The following is an 18,770-nucleotide window of genomic DNA, read 5'->3' on the forward strand; positions in this document are numbered from 1 at the left end:
ATAGTTATATTCTATTTCAGTTGTTTCCATATGACTAGTTTATCACATTCAATAAGCCTTTTTGATGAATAAACTAAAAATGTGTGCTGTGCCAAAATTCCATGCACCTTTTTCAAAATTAGGGCTACTACACAAAGCAATCTACAGATTCATTGCAATCCATATCAAAATTCCAGAGGCATTTTTCAAAGATATAGAACAAACAATCCTGAAATTCGTAAGGAGCCACAAAAGACCCCAAAAGCCAAAGGAATCCTGAGAAAGAAAAACAAAGGGGGAAGCATCATACTCCCTGATTTCAAACTGTACTACAAAGCTATAGTTATCAAAATAGTATGGTATTGGCATAAAAAAAGACACAGAGATCCATCAAACAGAATAGAGTCCAGAAATAAACCCACACATGTATGCTCAATTAATCTATAACAAAGGAGGCAAGAACATTTAATGGGAAAAGGACAGTCTCTTCAATAAATGACGTTGGGAAAACTGAAGAGCCACACGCAAAAGAATGAAACTGGACTGCTATCTTATGCCACTCACAAAATTAATTCAACATGGATTAAAGACGAGTGTAAAATGTGAAATCCATAACACTAGAAAGAAAACAAAGGTGGTAAGCTCCTTGACATCAGCCTTGGCAATGATTTTTTAAATCAGGCACCAAAGGCAAATACAAAAAAAACAAAACTAAACAAGTGAGGCCACATCAAACTAAAAAGTTTCTGCACAACAAAGAAAAGCATCAATAAAGTGAAAAGGCAACCCCCAGGATGTGAGAAAATATTTGTATGTCAGATACTGATAAGAAGTTAATAACAAAAATAAAGGACTCCTACAACTCAACAGCAAACACACACACACACACAATTTGAATAAAAAGGGGGCAAAAAAAATGGGCAGAGGAAGTGAACAGACTCTTTTCTAAAGAAGACATACAGATGGGCCATCAGGCATATGAGAAGATGCTCAATATCATTCATCATTAGGAAATGCAAATCAAAACCCCAAAGAACTGCCTCTTCACACCTGTTTGAACAGCTATAATGAAAAAGACAAGAAATAAAAAGGGACACAGATAGGGAGAAAAGGGAAGTATCATGCACTGTTGGTGGGAATGTAAATTGGTGCAGCCACCATGAAAAAAGGTATAGAGGTTCCTCAAAACAGTAAAAAATAGAATACCATAAGATCCAGTAATTCCATTTCTGAATATTTATCCAAAGAAAACAAAAAGACTAACTTCAAAAGATGCACCTGTGTTAACTGCAGCATTATCTACAATAGCTAAGACATGGAAATAACCTAAATAGACATCGACGGATGAAAAAAGAAAATGTGGTGTGTATATAGACAGTGGAATATCATTCAGCCATAAAAAAGAATGAAATCTTGCTATTTGCAACAACAGGGATGGACCTGGAGGGCATAATGGTAAGTGAAATAAGTCACACAGAGAAAGGTAATTATCATTTGATATCACTCATGTGGAATCTTAAAAAAAAGAAAAGGAAAGGAAAAAAAAAAAAAAAAACCACAAGCTCACAGATACAGAGAACAGGCTGGTGGCTGTGGGGTGGGCAAAATGGGTGAATGGGGTCAAAAGTCACAAACTTCCAGTTATAAAATAAATACCTCATGGGGATGTACTATAAAGCATGGTGACTGTAGTTAATAATTCTGCAAAATTACAAATACCATATATTAAAAAGTTGCTAAGAAAGTTTATCTTAAAAGTTCTTATCAGAAGAAAAAAATGTTTTAAGTATGTATGAGGGATGTTAGGTAGACTTATCATACAGTGATTATTTTTGCAATGTATATAAATATCAAATCATTATGGTGAACACCTGAAACTAATATAATCTTACATTCCAAGTATACCCTAATACAACAAAACTGGGGCAATTAATAGTAACACTTAAATCATAATAGCTGAGTTCAAGTTTAGTACCTAAGTAATTTATTTAGTTCCCTTATTCTGCTATATTATTCTATGAAAAAAATAAATTCAATCTAAACTACTTGGTGACCATTATTACTTCAAACTATAAAGTTTATGTACAATATTGCATATTGACATAAGTATCCTCTATTATATACACCTAATTATCTATTAACATTCATGAAAACAATACTGTCCCAATCAGGTACAATAATTTCTTTCCATTTTACATAAAAAAACAAAAAAAACAAAAAAAACAAAAAAAACCTTCTAACCTCACTCAACAACTAATTTCAAACACATTCCAAACTATGGATCTGGAAAAATGTATTAGAGGCACATTTTTTTTTTTTAAACAAACTCAGTATGAAACCTTGGTTTTTACTGGGTCAGCGAAAATTTTTTTTTTTGTTTGCTTTTTTATGGCTATTTGCTTGACTTCCTTCTTCTGCTGGGCAAGTTTAGCATGCAACTCTCACTCTAGACAACCAAAAACCCACAGACTTAAATTTTCTGAAAACTTCACCTGGTTTTATCAGCGGAAGACACCATAACTAGCACCACGGAACAACAGTACTAAATTTTAACACTGTTCATTAACAGTTCCATTTTCCTGAGCTTGCGTTTGTTCTTTGGCATTGGCTTAGGATATAATCCATTTTTCAGAAGGTGTTCCTTGCTGAGGCGAATTTGAGCACCATGCTGCAGCTGGAAAGAGCACAAAGCTTGAAGAGGGCGAAGCAAAGTCTGTGAAGATAAAAAAAGACAGGGTCTGTAACAAATCATCATATTCTATTTAGCTTTTTCTTCAGAAACAGGGATTATTATGTTTATTTTTATTATTATTGGCTTTTTACCATGAAAAGTAACAGGCACTCTACTAAATATAAATATATGACATCCAAATATACAATTTCTTTTAACTCATACCTTACATACTGCTAAGGAGTTCCAGTAAAAAGACACAAATAGTTAATTTCCCATACAGATACTAAAGTCCAAATCTACATTAATACATTCAAACACCTCAAGAAACTGTTGCCATTATAACATTTAAATCTGTAACAAATAGAGTAAAAGAGACCTTTAGACACAAATTAGTTAATTTGGTTTCAATCACAGACTGATGCAAGCTTCCTGTTACCTGTAACAATCAGATGAAGGTTCACAGGTTTACGAATTCTCTCACAATGGTCCAAGGACTACACACAAGTTAGATACCCAAACCTGGGGTTTTTCTGACTGTATCTGTACTTGTCTACATTCAAATACCTACAGAACCAGCCATATAACATAAACATTTAAGCCAGGTGGACCCATACGATAACAAATATGGTAGAAGTTAAAAAACAACTAGAGCAAATGCCCTACCTAAAGTTTTTCAAGGTCAAAAATAAAAATAATTTAAAACACACACACACACACACAACAACAACAAAAAAACCCTACTATGTCATGCATTTAAAACATTTTGAGTCAGATAATTTCCTGGGGCCTGAGACCCCTGATTTAAATCTTCCAAATAACAATAGCAAACGTGACTAAGGAAACTGTTTGTTTGTTTGTTTGTTTGCTTGTTTTTTAGAAATAAAAGGAACAAAGAAAAAAAACTGATAGATTTAATTGCAAAAATGTCACAATGTCTATGTGAAAATCTATTCCCTTTCACATACAAGGTAAGTGGCAGCAAAGAGCTTAAAGGTTTTAATTTTACAATGAACTCAGACATCGTGGCAGTCACTGGTGGTTGCTTCTCCACACTCATTCTTTTCTTCCTTATCATTCCAAATGTCATTCAAGGTGCCAATGTATCCAGCTAGTAATACTAACTGGCTAATGACACAGTCCATATAAGGAAAGGTAAGTTGAGGTCCTTGGGTGGGACTTCCAGAAACACTCTTTAAAATGGGACAGACTCAGCAGGCAGGGGCTTTTGTGCTTTCTTCTTGCCTGGAACAGGACTGTTAGAGGTGGGATAACCATCATGTGACTACAATGCAATAAAGACAAAGATTAAAGTCAAATACATATGATGATGGGCAGAAAGAAAGAAGAAATCCCCAGCCCTGGACTGCTCACCTCACATTACTTATTTACAGGAGAAAAAGAAGCCTCTATATGCATGGTTCAATCCCCACAATAAAGGCTCTGTTACATGCAATCAAATTGACATACCCCAATAGGTAAGAGATAAACATCGTGGAAAAGTTCTGCAGGACATTATCTTGGAAAGCCCCATCTGTATGTTATCATAATTTCCTTTAATGTCTTCATTTCTTCAAATAAGAGAGGGAATGTGGAAATGACTATATATTTCCTTCCTGAGTAAACATAGTGGACTGACTGGATTCTGAAACATCATCCCTAGAAAACATACCTAGGACATTATACAGATGGAGACAACTGAAGGAAGGTTCTATTGCTATTTAAGACATTCATTAGATTCTTAATGGACAGAATGCTAATATTCCTATTGTTAAGGGCCTTCAACTTTTATCTCCTGAAGATAAGACTCTACCAATTCTCTGAGGTAATTAAGAGAATGATTTTTGGAGACAGATCTGGATTAGACCCGTACTCTATCTGTGTGATCGTCAATACTTCTGTTCACAAATAGACCGACCCTCCTTCTTGCTGCACAGTCTGACTACATTTTCCAAACGCCCTTTGATGTTAGGTATGGCCATTATGACTTACTCTGGTTAAGGAAACGCGAGCACGAATAACATGTGTCACCTCTGGGCAGTAGCTCGAAAGCACGTACAATGCACCACCTCCCTTTATGCTTTCCTTGATGAAAGGAGAATGACCTATCTACACAGTGCCTCCATCAGCCCGGGCCCCTAAGCAACTGCAGCGAGCACAAGTCATCCCGCTAATCTCCCAAAGACAGTGAGAGAGAGGCACAAACCACTGTTGTGTTGTGCCATTCTGATTTTGGAGTGTTAGGTTACTGCAGCTGCATCTGGCCTGTCTTGACTGATGTAATCACTTGCTGGCTAGGTGTTCCCGGATAAGCCACATAAACCTCTCCTTGCCTCATTTTCTTCATCTATAAAATGAGGAAAACACTGTCAACCTTACGACATCATTATTAGGTTAGTTACACTAAGAGCACTAAGAGGATGCATTGAACATGTTCGGCACACTGCATGATAATAAGTGATACTGCTTCTGTATAAACTAACAACATTATATCTGAGGCAACGTGAAGCTATATATTTGTTCAGAGGAACAAAGAAATAAGTTTGTTTCTAAAAATTTATTCGGGGCGAAATCAGTGTTTTTTAAACCCTTTTGTCTGCAGGTATAAAGTGACAGTTCTGAACGGCCCATGATTACCAACTACTGGCACTTAGACTGTGCACAAAGCTTCTACCACATCTAGCTATACAGGTTCATAAGCAGAAACGGTTCTATTATTTAAAAAATACCCAAGCTTGAGCTTTCCAAGGTGTGAAAAGCCCTCATAAATTTTATAGTAACTGAATGAAAATCACCAATCTTTAATTCAAAACTTTTGTCAATTTATGGGGAAGAACAGGGGTGTGGTGGGGGAGTGGAGCGGGCAAGAAAGAACAAAGGGGTTAATTCTTCTGGAGTGCCTGGTGTCAGGCGATTAACAAAAATTACTCCATCCAATTCTCACACCAATAGTAAGAGGTAACTCTTTCTGGTGTATTATAGATAAGCAAACAAGCACAGGAGATTATATGAACTGCCCACTGGCACAAAGTGGTGATGGTAAGTGATGAAGGTTTAATTCAAACCTGCTTCAAAGCTCACACTGTGCTACTCAGAGTGTGTGAAAAACTGCTCAGGAAGAAAGGACAAGGATGAATCAGCAGACTAAGAAGGCTATTCCATGCCAAGCTCTTTATTTTGAGGAGCCTTATCTACCTCCATAGAATAAAGCTAGCTGAAGAATTACCACTCTCCCCCACTGTATTGGTGTTTCATTAGGAGACCCCTTAAAAAAAGGTTACCAAGGAAAAAAACGTGTGTCATATCTTTCCTCCCCAGAAAGGAGAGAAAACACCTAAGTTCAGAACAGCTGGTAATTGTATTTCCCAGGGGAATAAAATGGTATTTTGTTTAAATTGTAGCTAGATGTGAACAGGCTGGACTTGGGATTCTCCACCGAGAAAGCTAATTTTTGGTCAGCTGGAATAATAAGCAATGTGGGATGGTCCATTATGCATTTCTTCAGCTCATGCTCCAGCCAATAATCTTATCAGCACCTTCCAAATCCCACGTCTGATTGCCAAACATCCTTTTTCTACTCCTGGTCACTAAAGTATGACTACTCCTGGTGACCAAAGCAAACAGAATGTGAACTTTAGGACCTCACCATGACTTTGGGATTTCATATTCAGCTTGATCCACAGACAACAATAACAAAAGCTGAAGAGATGACAGACCCTGTCATCCTTCTGTATCTTGAACTTTGCCTGTTATCAGACCTTATACTCAGAACATAAGATAAGCTTCCCTGCTGCAACGGTACACTGACTAATACCAGAATCATATATCTTATGAAACTGGGAAGGGTGGAGCAGTAGCAGGACAAACGCCATCCCAAACCCTAGCCCTACTGTATTACAATGTTATGAAATCCACCACCACTAAGAACATTAAAGCTTGTTTAGAACTTAAGTAAAGATCTGATACCAATTGTAGAAATAAGACATACAAATCCACAGACAATTCTTTTCAGAACCCAGAGAAGGAGAGGGGATAAAGTTTCAAATCCAAAGCCAAAGAATATTACATTTTTCCCCTCAAGATTTGAGCTTTTAATGGGTCCTTGGTCTGATGTTGGCTGATCTAGAGTTTTACATCAACAAAAAGGAAACTACAAAGATTGTTCAGAAAGCAAGTTTAAACAATAGCGTAAAATAAGCTGTAAAATAAGATACCTAGAAACAGTATATTATCTGTGTTCAAGAAGGTATAAACAAAAAAGAGAAAGGACTATACAGGTGTATTAAACGCTATGTCAATGTTTAGGTACATGCGAGCAGATGGCAAGGTTACAGTGGAGGCAGAAAGTCAGGGAACACTCTCTGCTCATTTGGAATAAAGATCTAGGGCCCCTCATGATTTTTTTTTCTCAAAGGAGAGAGAACAGTGAAAGAGAAATTGCCTAGACCCAGTACAAAGTCTACTTACACCGATACGCATAGGAAAAAAACCTACTCAAGAAAGCCTACTTCTTTCAAAAGAAGGAAAGCCTCCAACTCTGCAGAGCATTTTCCATAGCTTAGGGTAGGGAAGAGGGAAAAAGCAATTCAAGGCTTGCTTCTGGCATTCTTTCACGCTCTGTGTTCTGGGGGTCTTTTGTTCTTTTTCTTGGTAACCAATTCAGTTACTGTGACCTGAGCTTTTATCCATCAATGAAATTTCCTCAATGAGTAAGGCACATTCTTATAATAATAGTAACCATAGTGTATAATGAGAGAGAGAGAAAGAAGGCAGGAATAAGTACTATGTGTGTGTGTGTGCTCGTCAGAAGGGAGAGTTATAAAACTCCATTTAGTTACGCTCATTATCCTCTGACTTATCTTCTCAAGTTGTATTTATCGAAAACCTTCCTTCGGTGATTAAAAAACCCTAACAATTTTTTATTTTGCTATTCTTTCTTCTTTGGCCTTAAGTGCAGTTTCCTACACACTCCAAAAGACTAAGACGTTTGTGGGCTCATTGAACGTTATTCTTTACTGATGATTAATTATATATGAAATCATCAGGCTTTCATGGAAATTAAATAAAATGATGATTGCAGGTTATAACCTTTTCATATTCTGCAGGTGTTTTTTCTCAAAAACTTGTCTTTTTTATGCTCTCAGCAAGTAGTTAATAAGATACACAGAAAGTTGGTACATTCTCAAAAACACCAATGCAAAAAAAAAGCTGCTGTAAAACGTTCTTTTAATTAAAAAGAAAAAAAGTTGTGTACAAGAAAACACAAAATCCTAAAAGAGAAATACAAAATAATAAAAGAAAAATCTAACAAAAAAAACTGTATTTAATGTTGTGCTACTTAAAGGCAATTTAGCTTATTATAAATGCTGTTTGCACAGCTTAGAATGAATATTTAAATAATACAATCTGGATGCTGAACTAACGCAGAAAAACACCAGAGGGGGAAAGAAGGTTATAACAGTACACAAATTTCTATTACAGATACACTCTATTTGACACTGGAGCTGCAAATTTCATAGGTTATGCGTTTCTAAATTTCTAGATAAAATCTAACCAAACTGCTTACTTTCAAAAACAATATAACCTTCCAAAGACATACCTCCTGTATGTAATCATTTTTCTCCAAAATGGAAAGAGCAGCAGCTGCACATTCCAGGGTAGAAAGGCACCTATTAGTCGGTTGTGTCCGAATTACATACTGACTAGAAACGCTAGTTTTTAACTGCACCTGAAACCAAAACACAGAAAAACAGAATGTAAGTTTTGTTTTAAATTTAAAATTATACAGTCTGTGGGGGTGCCTGGGTGTCTCAGTCGGTTGAGCGTCTGACTTCAGCTTGGGTCACGATCTTGCAGTTCAAGAGTTCAAGCCCCGCATCGGGCTCTGTGCTGACAGCTTAGAGCCTGGAGCCTGCTTCGGATTCTGTGTCTCCCCCTCTCTCTGCCCCTTCCCTGCTTATGCTGTCTCTCTCTCTCATAAATAAATAAACTTTAAAAAAAATTATAAAGTCTGTGTTTTAAATACTAGTTCACTTCCTTCCAAAATCGCCAGTTTAAAAATATTAAATGTATTAATATCTTCTATACATAATATCCTCTAGTTATTGTTATTGTTAAATACTCAGAGGACAGTTACACATATATCTCACAATGAAAATATAACCAGAGTATATGCAAATTACTACAAATCAAAAATTAAAAGACTAATAACCCCTTCCCAGGAGGCACAAGTGTGAAGACACCGCACCAAAGAAAATATAAGAAAGGCAAATAGGTACATATAAAAGCACTCAACACAGAGCGCCTGGGTGGCTCAGTCGGTTGAGCAGCCGACTTCAGCTCAGGTCATAATCTCACGGTTTATGAGTTCAAGCCCCATGTTCGCTTGGTGCTGACAGCTCACAGCCTGGAGCCTACTTCAGAGTCTGTGTCTCCCTCTCTCTCTGCCCCTCCCATGCTCATGCTCATGCTCTCTCTGTGTCTCTCAATAATAAATTATTAAAAAAAATTTTTTTAAGTGCTCAACACGACTAAATGCAAATTAAAATCACAATGAGATAACTTTTCACACTTGCTAGAACAGTTAAAATCAAAACGACTACCACCACCAGATGGGGAGAATATGGAGCAAATGAAACCCTCATGCACTGTGGTAGAAGTGAAAACGATTTAATCACTTTGGAGAATTGACAACTGGGTTTTATTGTATGGTTTAGTCTTCCATTGTTTCTTAATATAGACTGACAGGGGTATGCCTGTATGGGGGTGAGTGTGTATAAAGAGATGTGTGTGCCCACACACACACACATAGGTGACTGACACCTGATGACTGACAGTCAGAAATGGGAAAAGCAATAGAAAACCAAATGTCAACATTCTGGCCTTTTGATTCCTATTTTAATTAAATGAAACTCAAGTAATCTCACACTCATAAAATCGTATTCCTAGGCCACACTGTGAAAAGAATCACACTTAAGGATGTGTGAGTAGGTAAGAATTTAAGTTTTTACTCATTAAATATGTAAACATGTGGAATGAGGGGGTGGGGTCTAACTCTTACCACGTAGTCACTTAATAAAATCAGGTGTTGTCTCTCATTTTCTGGTATCTCTGAAGTTCTAACAGTCTCTCATTCCTTTACAGCATTAAAACTGTCCCATCTCTGGACCCTTGTCCCTCAGTCCTCTTCCTCCCTTGTTTCTCTGAATGCATTTTGTCCCAAGAATTCTCTACAACTTGTATCCTTTCTCTCCTCAGAAGGTGGAAGATAAGGAGGACAGGAAGAGAAGGGGAAGGGAAGGGAGAGGGAGAGAAGTAAAGTGGGCATCATAAAAGATTCATTACAGGGGAACCTGGGTGCTTCACTCAGTTAAGTGGTGAAGTGTCCGACTTCAGCTCAGGTCATGACCTCATGGTTCATGAATTCGAGCCCCACATCAGACTCTCTGCTGTCAGTGAAGAGCCCACTATGGATCCTCTGTTCTCCTCTCTTTCCCCTGCCCTGCTCGCTCACATGCTCTCTTTCTCTCAAAAAATAAATTTACATACAAACATAGTAAATAATAAAAGATTCACTACAGAATGTGTTTAATTTTGGAATACATTCTTTAAAACATATTTAATAACATTTTAGTTAAAATCACTCTGCATTTCTACCAACGTAAAAAGATGGAAAACGGAGGGAGGGAAGAGATGGAGAAAAATGGTTGAGAAACTGCAATGATAAAAGAAAGCCCATGATTAAATAACTGTAAGAATAATTCATAATGTTGATTAACTGTAATTACCAACTGCTTTGATATGTCATCAGGTCAACTAGAAAACCGAGCACAGCCAACTACTGCTTTCAATATTCAGTTCCATCACTGGAGAAATTTATAATAAACATCTGATTACAACAAAATCTTTGGGAAACATGAAAAACTCACAGTGATTTTTGTTTATTGGAACAAATTTGATTTTTAAAAAATAAGTTTGGAAAAACCGAAATTAAAAAATATAAAAATAAATTAAGAAGAAGTTTTTTATTTCAGTGAGTAGCTTTACTTCTTACCATGGCCCACATGACTGCATGAAAATTCAGAATCTGAAATTTATCAAGTGTTAGAAGACTTCAAAATGTCCTTCACAAATTATCTCTCCAGGAATTATCTAGTAACCGGATATATTAAGAGTAAATAACTAAAGTCTGTACTATGATTAACAGGCATGTTATATAGCACGTTAATGGGATCTTCTCACAATGTCTATTATGCACATGTGCTGTATCACCTTCATCACATTTGATATGATGAGTGGGAACAAAAAGAAATCCTGTCAATCCATCTTCTTGAGAAGTCATAGGTACAATAATAATTTGTCAGAAAGTGACTTGCCTTTTTTTTTTTCCTTAACTTTTTTTTATTCTTTATTTTTGAGAGACAGAGAGACAGACCATGAGCAGGGGAGGAGCAGAGAGAGACACAGAATCCGAAGCAGGCTCCAGGCTCTGAACTGTTAGCACAGAGCCCATTGCAGGGCTCAAACCCACAGTCCGTGAGATCATGACCTGAGCTGAAGTTGGAAGCTCAACGAACTGAACCACACAGGTGCCCCAGAAAGTGACCTGTCTTCTTAAATAAAAGTTCAAGGAAATCTGAGGCAAAATTTACAATTCTCAGAAAAGAAAAAATTAAAATTTGATGAAAGTATGAGGCTCTATGGAAAGACCAGGATTTTTATATCAAACCTGACAATAGCTAACCACTTAGTTTCAATAAGGTCATTTTGCTTCTCAGTTCCTCTTCATCGACAAAAATCAGATACATGGACCTGAGGGTGTAAAACCTAATCCTAAGATTACATATAATATATATTATTAACTATAATTATATATTAATTACATATCACAATACAATTAATTATATATTAATAATTTCAAGATATAATATAATTAATATGATTGTTGTAATATTGATATATCATATTATATAGAAACTTAATTTCCAAATATTAGAAGCCATGCTGATTCAAAGAACACTTCAGTAATTTTGATCTTTTTGGAACCTGGTTCTCCAAGGGTTTAGACTGTTTGAGTACTCTTGCTGTAACTTCTTGAGGAACAGGAAAATCAGTGCCGGGTTTAGAATTCTACTGGTATGGATTCTAAGCCTATACTATAACTCCCATTTTAGAAACACCCAACTCTTCCAGTTCTAGATCCTGCATTCAGTCTTTGCCAATGATTCCCTGAATTGCCTAAAATTTGAATTCCTGGAAACACTTGTTGTTATAATGCCTTCCTTTCTTCTCTAACATTAAATCTTAAATATATATTTAATATATAAGAATACCAGATAACATACCTAGGAATAAATCTAACCAAAGAGGTGAAAAATCTATACACTGAAAACTATAGAAAGCTTATAAACTGAAGAAGACACAAAAAAATGGAAAAAGATTCCATGCTCCTGGATAAGAAGAACAAATAGTTAAAATGTCAATACTACCCAAAGCAATCTACATATTCAATGCAGTACCTATCAAAATAACACCAGCATTCTTCACAGAACTAGAACAAACAATCCTAAAATTTGTATGGAACCAGAAAAGACCCCGAATAGCCAAAGCAATCTTGAAAAAGAAAACCAAAGCAGGAGACATCACAATCCCAGACTTCAAGCTATACTACAAAGCTGTAATCATCAAAACAGTATGGTACTGGCACAAGAACAGATAATCAATGGAACAGAATAGAGAACCCAGAAATGGACCAACAAATGCATGGCCAACTAATCTCTGAAAAAGCAGGAAAGAATATCCAATGGAATAAACACAGTCTCTTCAGCAAATGATGCTGGGAAAACTGGACAGAGACATGCAGAAAAATGAACCTGGACCACTTTCTTACATCATACACAAAAAATGAACTCAAAATGGATGAAAGACCTCAATGTAAGACAGGAAGCCATCAAAATCCTCGAGGAGAAAGCAGGCAAAAACCTCTTTGATCTTGGCTGCAGCAACTTCTTACTCAACACATCTCCAGAGGCAAGGGAAACAAAAGCAAAAATGAACTGTTGGGACTTCATCAAAATAAAAAGCTTCTGCACAGCAAAGGGAACAATCAGCAAAACTAAAAGGCAACCAACAGAATGGGAGAAGATATTTGCAAACGACATATCAGATAAAGGGTTAGTATCTAAAATCTATAAAGAACTGATCAAACTCAACACCCAAAAAACAAATGATCCAGTGAAGAAATGGGCAAAAGAAATGAATAGACACTTCTCCAAAGAAGATATCCAGATGGCCAATCGACACGTGAAAAAAATGCTCAACATCACTCATCATCAGGGAAATACAAATCAAAACCACAATGAGATACCAACTCACACCTGTCAGAATAGCTAACATTAACAACTCAGGCAACAAGAGATGTTGATGAGGATGTGGAGAAAGAAGATCTCTTTTGCACTGCTGGTGGGAGTGCAAACTGGTGCAGCCACTCTGGAAAACAGTATGGAGGATTCTCAAAAAATTAAAAATAGAACTACCCTACAACCCAGCAATTGCACTACTAGGCATTTATCCACAGGCTACAGGTGTGCTGTTTTGAAGGGACACATCCACCCCCATGTTTATAGCAGCACTATCGACAATAGCCAAAGTATGGAAAGAGCCCACATGTCCATCGATGGATGAATGGATAAAGAAGATGTGTATATATATACAATGGAGTATTACTCGGCAATCAAAAAGAATGAAATCTTGCCACTTGAAACTACATGGACGGAACTGGAGGATATTATGCTAAGTTAAATTAGAGAAAGACAAATATCATATGACTTCACTCATATGAGGACTTTAAGAAACGGAACAGATGAACACAAGGGAAGGGAAGCAAAAATAATATAAAAACAGGGAGGGAGACAAAACATAAGAGACTCATAAATATGGAGAACAAACAGAGGGTTACTGGAGGGGTTGTGGGTGGGGGTGGGCTAAATGGGTAAAGGGCATTAAGGAATCTACTCCTGAAATCATGTTTGCACTATATGCTAAGTAAATGGATGTAAATTTAAAAAATAAAATTTAATAAAATTTAAAAAATAAAAAAATAAAGGAATAGCAGATAACAGGAGCACCTAGATAGTAAGTTAAGCATCCAGCTCTTGATTTATAGGCACAGGTAATGATCTCATGGTTCGTGAGATCAAGCCCTGCATCGGGGTCTGCACTGACAACACAGAACTTGCTTGGGACTCTCTGTCTCCTTTTCTCTCAGCCCCACACCCCTCCCTTTCCCTTTCTCTCTCTCTCTCTCTCTCTCTCTCTCTCTCTCTCTCTCTCAAAATAAATAAATTTAAAAATAAAAGAAACAAAAAAGAAATGCAAGATAATAGTTTGATGGCTATGATCACTGTTCAGATGCCTTCAAAAAGGGCTTTTTCAAATGTCTCCTTCCTAAGTACATCTTTAGCTTGATATAAATGTCTTATATCATTAAAAGTCTGGGTGACATAGCATGTGCAGTGGTTTAGTCATTGCTTTTAGGGCCACAAAATAAGTAAGTACGTTATCCAAGGAAATAACATGCCATGGCATCTCTGAATAATAAAACATATGCATTTTTAAAATAACTTACTATTATATTAATTCTTTTATCAAACAAAACACACTAAAATAAGACCTCAAAATTAAATTTTAATTCATACCTCCCATCCCCACAAATGTTATATTTTTATAATTTGATGGCAATTATTTGTTATCTGTGCTCAGGCAATTTTAAGGCAAGCGTCATTACTCCATAAAACTATTGTGCTTCTCAATTATTAAGAGTCACAAAACTTTCTAATCACTTGATCAGCTTGCTTACAGGTTTCTAGGAAAAGCAATCTACTTCCCAGGCATTCTGAAATAACTCTAGTCTGGAAAAGGCTGAAATAAACTCCCTTTTAATAGATCCTGAAGTCTTCACCACTGGAAGACACACATAAAAACCCTCCTTTCTGCAGCAGCCTTTCTTCTATGACTTTGCACAAGCAAGATTCATCATCTGAGCCTACGAGCAAACCTCTGAGAGGCAGAACATCTTTTCTCCTAGCCTCAATCTTTCAATCCCTTTCATTCCTTTCATTCCCTTAGTTTAATTCAACAATATGATCTAACAGTTGGAAGAGCCCAACCTTGGCATCAGACAGTTGCCAGATCTGACACAGACTGACCCACGTATGTTCAAAGTTTTATGCGCTTACTGGACACTAAGTGCCCTTCCAGATAATGTACTCATATTGTCTCTTTTAAGACTCACAAACACCCTGTGAAGTAAGTACTACTATGATCTCCATTGTACAGAGGAGGAAACTGAAGTGCAGAGGGTGAAGTTAAGTAAGTCAAAGTTCTAAAATCAGTCGTGGTGAAGCAGATACGTGAATCTATAAAACCTTATTCAGGAGTGGAACTCTTATCACCAGGCTAATAATTAAAGGCTAGGAGAACCTCAACACGTGAAACAAAAACAACAAAGCTATTCTGTAAAGCAAGACTAAGGCACCCCCTCAAGAATTTTAGGTTTCTTCTGAACATCGTTTTAACAACACTGATATAGAAGGAAGCGTCCTCTACCCAAGAGTGAAAAGTACTCATAAACATCAGTGTCCATGTCTTACTCCAGCCCTGCTGCACTCTGAAGCCTGCAAAACTTTTTCATAGGGTAGAGATTTCAGGATTAATGTTGAAACTCAGGAAAACTGATAAAAATAAAATTAAAATAGGCATTAGTTATAGATAAAATGGTAATATTAGTGCTACTTCCTAAAATACATGATTATTTGTCTTTTTCTAGGATGGCTTGAGGAACTGCACCTTACAACAGAACTTCTACGGGAAAATCTGCTTCCAAAACAACAACAACAAAAAACTTATAGAATAGATTTGGTTTAAAACTTAGCACTTTCTTATACATCAAAATGAGAAATAAAGTTACGTGCTAATTCTCCAACATACAAAAACTTTCATGTTAACCTGGAGAACTGCCCTCTAGTGGAGCTTATTAAAATTTAGGCCTACAGGGTTCTAAAAGATATTTGTCTTAGGGTCAAGGGTTGAATAAAGTTTCCTATCTTTTCTCAGATTTCTCTAAAGCAGTGATGGAAATGGCAGTTTACAGTAAAAAGAGTAGGGCACCTGGGTGGCTCAGTCAGTTGAGCGTCCAACTTCAGCTCAGGTCATGACCTCAAGCTGTGAGTTTGAGCTGTGAGTTCAAGACCCACATCAGGCTTACTGCTGTCAGTACAGACATTTCAGACCTTCTGTCCATCTCTCTCTCACCACCCCTCCCTGCTCTCTCGCTCTCTCTCTCAAAAATAAACATTAAAATAAATTGTCCAACTTAAATATGCTTACAGATATGCATTCTTTCATATTAGGTTTATATCAGTTTATATCCTTTATCAAGAAACTTAAATTAGAAACTTATTTAGGATATGAGAAATTGATGAACGAACTAGTCTTATCTAAATAATAATAGTCAACTTTCTAATGTCTTGCTAGTCAAACATTTCTCACCAAAGATAAATTTCATTTAAGAATTAGCAGCTCTGGGGCACCTGGGTAGCTCAGTCAGTTGAGCATCCGACTCTTGATTTCAGCTTAGGTCATGATCTCACGGTTCATGGGTTTGAGCCCTGCATAGGGCTCTGTGCTGACAGTGCAGAGCCTGCTTGGGATTCATTCTCTCTCTCTCTCTCTCTCTCTCTCTCTCTCTCTCTCTCTCTCCCCTTCCACTGCTTGCACTCTCTCTCTCAAAAATAAACAAACATTTACAGAAAAATAACTAGCAGTTCTATCTGTTTCAAAAGCTGTCATGGCTTCATAAATGGTTCTAGAAAAATGAATCGTCAATTAGGCCGGGTGTGAAATAAAGCACACATTATACTATTACTTCATAAGTTCGTTTGCCACCTAAGATTTTTATTTTAAAATTTACTCTGTGTTAAACTGTATGATATTTTATTGATTAAAAACATTTGTCTCTTCTGTAACTTCAAACCGAAATAATGTGTGTGGACTGGGAGGCAGGGAAGCACAACTAAAAGCATGAGATGGGAAGAGACACACACCTACATTTAAATCTACAGAAGAGTGGTATGACCTCCAGCAAGTTTCTTGAACTCTCAGAGCCTAAAACATTAACAGCTTTAAGGAGCTGCCATATACAAAGTGTTGAGCAACAGCTGCATACAATAAGCACTCAACACAGGTAAGGTGTGGATAAGGGTGGTGTCATGGGAATGAGGATGGCAGCACTGGCGATATCCAATGTTTCCTTCCTAATTTAACGACTAAGGGCGAAGCTCTCAGCTTTACCGCAATAAAGCCACACAAGGAGCCTGGCCAAGGGTGAGGGATGAGATGGAATTTAGGACAGAGCCAGAAGTCAACTTTCACAGGATGGAAGGAGGAAACCTACAGAACAGGTAGGGAAAAAGCAGACTCGGAAGCAGGAGAGATAACGAGAGGTTTTACTGAATCCTGGAGAAGAACAAGTTATCTGGGCAGATAAATAAAATATTCCTAGAGTTACAAGCCTGTAAAAAAAGAAATGCAGAAATATTTTCACTAAAAATATACTTGCAGACAAGGAATATATTAGGTTTTTACTCTTTCATCTTTTAAGTATGTGAGCTGAGCTTCAATAAAAAAGTGCAATCATCACTGAAGTTATTAGATCTTGTACCAAATCTTTACATATTTCTTTAAAACATTCCCACACAACCCTATATAACAGAAAAGACAGACCAGAAATCTGTTAGAGTTTTTGAAAATCACTTTTAAAAGAAAAAAATTCCATTTCTTGCATGATCTTGCATGAGTATTCTATCTGCCTAGTGCTTTCAACATATTTTCTTATCTTCCTCTTCCTCTTCACAATTGTGACTTATCTGTGATGTTTAAGTGATTTTACAACAGTGCAGACATACATAAAAAAGACTTAGTCAACAACAGTATTGTTTCTTTGAACAATACAGAGTTCAGGACACCTAAACAGTAAAAAATTACGGGTTGCAAAGTATCATGACTGCTAAGACCTGACTTGATTTATACAAAATAATTTGACTTTTTGTGTACAACTGAACCAAATACATTCTGTATTTTATTGAGCAACATTGCAAAAAACCAAAATAAGAGGAGACATACACTATGTTCATACCATGGAAAACTAAATATTATACAGGTGTTAATTCTCAAAATTTGACTTATAAGTCAATTAAATTTCAATAAAAATCTGAAGAGGTTTTAGTGTAGTTTCATGAAACTGATTCTGAAATTACGTGTTAATGCAAAGTGGAAAAAATATGAAGATATTCTAGAAGAACCCAGCAGAAGAACTTGTTCTACCAGTAAGACCTAGTGTAAAGCAACATTAATTAAGGCAGTGTGGAACTGGCAGAAACGTACAAAGCAACAGAAAAGAATTTAAAGCAGAGAAATATACTCTCACATGAGTGCACAAGTGATACATGACAGAGGTGGCACTCCAACACAGTGAGTTCTGTACTGGCATTTTCAGTGAATGGTGCTGGGAAAATAAATGTGCAAAAATCCAGACAGCCAAATGGGAGGGGAAAAAGTGAAATTAGACTCACAGCTCACACCAAACACAAAAATCAATTACAGGTAGATTAAATACAAACATAAAAGATAAAATTCCAAATTTTTAGAAGATAAGATGAGAATTTGAGAGGGAAGAATGAATGCTGTAACACAAAAGACGCTAACTTGAAAAAAAAGAAAACTGAGAAATTCAACGGCATTAAAATCTAAACTTCCATTTACAAGAACACAGTATAAAAAGAGTGGAAAAACAATATATTTGCAATATATACAACTACCAAATGATGGCTGAGATACAAAATATATAAAGAACTCCTGGAAACAAACAAGAATGAAACGCAAAAAGCCAAAAGAAAAATGGTTAAGAGATGTAAGAAGCACTTCAACAAGGCAAAACTAAGATATAAACAGAAAGGGGACAAACCATAAGAGACTCTTAAATGCAGAGAACAAACTGAGGGGTGCTGGCAGGGTGTTGGGTGCAGGGATGGGCTACATGGGCGAGGAGCACTGAGAAGGGCAC

The 18,770-nt window shown here is 36.6% G+C and overlaps 1 protein-coding gene across 7 annotated transcripts in view; it reads right to left on the bottom strand.

The window, feature by feature from the left end:
- Nucleotides 1-18,770, bottom strand: part of DTWD2 (DTW domain containing 2) — a 462,321-nt gene that overhangs the window by 357,899 nt on the left and 85,652 nt on the right. For 5 of the 7 annotated variants that reach the window (XR_006598135.1, XR_006598134.1, XR_006598140.1 and 2 more), the window contains exons 5-6: nt 8,250-8,378; nt 2,472-2,692 (exon numbers count right to left, since the gene is read on the bottom strand). Coding sequence is in view for 2 of the 7 variants with exons in the window: in XM_023254474.2 (XP_023110242.1) it covers nt 2,522-2,692; nt 8,250-8,378 (300 nt within the window). In the remaining 5 variants the exon portion in view is untranslated. Of the gene's footprint in view, nt 1-1,708; nt 2,693-3,496; nt 3,936-8,249; nt 8,379-18,770 lie in introns of those variants that run through there. The other 2 variants (XM_023254474.2, XM_023254475.2) reach the window with 2 other exon arrangements.

The sequence above is a fragment of the Felis catus genome, chromosome A1 (assembly GCF_018350175.1).
Source record: "Felis catus isolate Fca126 chromosome A1, F.catus_Fca126_mat1.0, whole genome shotgun sequence".
In the NCBI taxonomy this organism is placed as follows: domain Eukaryota; kingdom Metazoa; phylum Chordata; class Mammalia; order Carnivora; family Felidae; genus Felis; species Felis catus.